Here is a 3,424-nt window from a genome sequence, read left to right on the forward strand (position 1 = left end):
GAGAGAGTGTGTGTGTGTGTGTGTGTGTGTGTGTGTGTAATACCTGCTCTGCCAGCCAGCCGATGTGTTTGAGTGTGCAGTGTGTGTTGGCGCTGGGGTTGCTCAGGAAAGAGTTGATGTGGTCCATCGTCTGTGGCAATAGGGCAGCAACATTAGTGTGAATGGCTGTGAACCAGGAGTGAGCAGAGGCCCCGTCTTTACACCGCAGCACCACAGTGTGCTGGCCATCCGTAGAGTGAAGCTCCAGCAGCCTGAAACAAACACAGCATCCCTGAAAATATTCCCCATCCCAGTGCTGTGCTGTAACGCGCTACATAATCAGTATTTCTTGAAAGTTATTCGTGAAAAGTTCATGTTACTTCTTGAATTTACAATATAATACTAGCATTACTTTTTCAAACAAGTAAAGCATTTCTATGTATTTATGTCCCAGTTTTTTTTAATTGGCAGGTACTGTCATATAGTGCTGTCAAACGATTAATCGCATCCAAAATAAAAGTTTTTGTTTACATAATATATGTGTGTACTGTGTATATTTATTATGTATGTATATATATATATATATACATACAGCCTAACTGAGCATTAAATATCAGAAACATCCAAAAAAAAAAAGCATTTACACATGAGCATTAGTGTGTGTATGTGTGTGTGAGTGAGTGAGTGAGTGAGTGTGTGGGAGTGGGTGTGAGTGAGTGAGAGAGAGTGAGAGTGAGAGTGTGAGTGTGAGTGTGAGAGTGAGAGTGAGAGTGAGAGTGAGTGTGAGTGTGAGTGTGAGTGTGTGAGAGAGAGAGAGAGAGAGAGAGAGAGTGAGTGAGTGTGAGTGTGAGTGTGAGTGAGTGAGTGTGTGTGTGACTGTGTGCGACTGTGTTATTGGCCAAAAGAGGCAAAGACTTGGAGCTTTAGGTACAGTCAAATGTTTTGATGATGTTTCGCAGGACTGTGTGCTTGCAGGCATTGGAACGCTTAACATTGAACAGCAAGATCCAAAAGTCACTTTGAAGTCTATGACTTAAAATAAAACATTTGAATTCTTAAATCATATTTAGATGTTTTCTCCATAGTGTCATGAACTGTTCAAACATCTGAAACACTTAGCCAAGTGTGTCATTCATCCTTACAAACAACAACACTGTTCCTTACTGATAACATGCTTGAGCAGAAACACACTTGGCTTGGCTGAGGAATTCAGTTTGGACAGATGAATGTAAATTGTGGTTGCTTGGGTGCCAACAAGACAAAAATAAATACCTGCATTCAAGAGCTGTTCATACTAGGGATGCATCGAAATGAAAAATCTTGGCCGAAGCCGAACAAAATGAAACACTGGGCCGAAGGCCGTATACGCTTTTTCGCATTTGTTCCCATGTATTATGCCATTTTTTTCACCATTGCATAAATGAAATAGCCAAAATGTGCTTTTTACTGTTTTGTCTTGCTTTTCAAAAAAAAAGAATCAATTACAAAACAACAATTTAAAAATATTTACTTAACACTGGACATGTTTTAACATTCTAGCAGACAAGCACAATTGAACTTAATATTAATAAGTTAGTAAAATAATATTTTTGGCCATTTTTGAGACCCCCTTCTTGAATCAGGCATTTATTTGTTACTGTACAAATAAATGCAGCCTTTCTGAGCAGAAGATAATTATTTTAAAACGTTAGAAAATATTACATTTGTTATATTTAAATGTATTAATAGAGCTGTTGTAATTATCATAATTATTATTGTCTTATTATTTTATTTTACAGAACAACAGTAAAATTACAACACTAACATTCATGAATGTTGATAGAGTTCTTGCTTTTTCTCAGCTTTTATTTTGGCAGAAACCTGCAGGAAGATCTCAGTGCTTCTTTTTGTTGACAACAGCAGATTTATAAATGATGTTTGTCACACGTATCGCATTGTCACATGCCTTAAAAAAAAATCATAAAAATGTTACTGAGCAACTGGCGAGTAACACTGTTTCAGCGCAGATTTTCCTTGCGCTTTGAACCCTGGCTAACGAGCTCATGCAGCGCTGTTTGAACACATGCAATTCGTGCGTGTGTTAAGAAACATAACGTTCTGCAGTGTATTTAATTGTTTAAGGCCATTTCACGATTTCAATCATCATACAGTAACCAGCAACAACCACCCTCCTCTTCTCATCGAAGACATGCGCTGCAGCACTAAACAGTCTCTCGCTGTCGGTGCTTGTAATGATTTTTGTGTCTTTCTCTGACCGTTTTAAATATTTTCACACTGCAGACGTGTTAGCTGCATTAGCGCGCGCCTCTATTTCATCATACAATTTATTCAGTCTTTTCACTTATTCGACAATTTCGGTTGCCGAACATTCGGTGCATCCCTAGCTCATACTATCATAGTTATAGCAGTGTTATATATAATAGTTTTTATCTGATCTGAGGTCCAAATGATAATAAACAATATATAATACTAGCTCAACATTTTGGTTTTGCTTTCATCAGTTTTGATGTGAAAGGGCTTTAAGCTACATTACTTGCTCAATGAGTAACCTTCAGAATCTCAAAAGCAACAGCTCACCCAAAAATGAATATTATCTCATTTATACCATCCCAAAATTTGTGACTTGCTTTCTTCAGCTGAACACAATTTTTTTTATCCATCTCTGTGAGCTCATATAATGCAATTGAACAGGTGACAATGCGGAATCTCCAAAAAGTGAAAATACCCGTCATTACTGTAATTCATACGACCCATAATAATCCATAAACAACCATAGAGCATCAACATTCTGGTGCCTGCTTACTAGTGTTGGGCGATAAGCTCCATAGTCCTATCATCCTATCGTTAGCCTGTGATATTGCTGATACACGATATTATCAAGCTAATATTTTTAATTATTTACTAATTTCATAGCAAGAGAGTGAACCATGGTAAGGATAAAGGTATCCTAATGTTAGTGTAATTTATTAACTACACATTAGGCTATATCTTTTTAGTCAAGTAGCATGAATTTAAATTAAAAGATTAAATTAACACACTTAAAAGATTCAGATCATCAAACCAATTTTAATATTACACAAAGATAATGCAAGTAAATAGAGCCGGGAGAAACACCAGACGCCAGACCCTGACAAAAGGCTCGCCTCACATTTGCCAAAAAATGTCTTGATTAACCCCAAGACTTTTGGGCAAATATTCTGTGGACTGATGCGACAAAAGTTGAACTTTTTGGAAGGTGTGTGTCCCGTTACATCTGGTGTAAAACCAACAGAGCATTTCATAAAAAGAGCATCATAGCAACAGTCAAACATGGTGGTGGTAGTGTGATGGTCTGGGGCTGCTTTGCAGCTTCAGGACCTGGATGACTTGCCAGAATTGATGGAACCATGAATTCTGCTCTCTATCAGAAAATCCTGAAGGAGAATGTCCGGCCGTCAGTTTGTGA

The 3,424-nt window shown here is 37.7% G+C and overlaps 1 protein-coding gene across 1 annotated transcript in view; it reads right to left on the reverse strand.

Annotated features, from left to right (window-relative positions):
* LOC107728410 (beta-2-syntrophin-like) overlaps positions 1 to 3,424 on the reverse strand; it is a 21,384-nt gene that overhangs the window by 10,015 nt on the left and 7,945 nt on the right. The window contains exons 3-4 of the mRNA XM_016538571.1: positions 402 to 416; positions 44 to 310 (exon numbers count right to left, since the gene is read on the reverse strand). Of these exons, the coding sequence (XP_016394057.1) occupies positions 44 to 310; positions 402 to 416 (282 nt within the window). The remainder of the gene's footprint in view (positions 1 to 43; positions 311 to 401; positions 417 to 3,424) is intronic.

The sequence above is a fragment of the Sinocyclocheilus rhinocerous genome, unplaced genomic scaffold (genome assembly GCF_001515625.1).
Source record: "Sinocyclocheilus rhinocerous isolate Xijiao unplaced genomic scaffold, SAMN03320098_v1.1 scaffold126, whole genome shotgun sequence".
Taxonomy (NCBI): Eukaryota; Metazoa; Chordata; class Actinopteri; order Cypriniformes; family Cyprinidae; genus Sinocyclocheilus; species Sinocyclocheilus rhinocerous.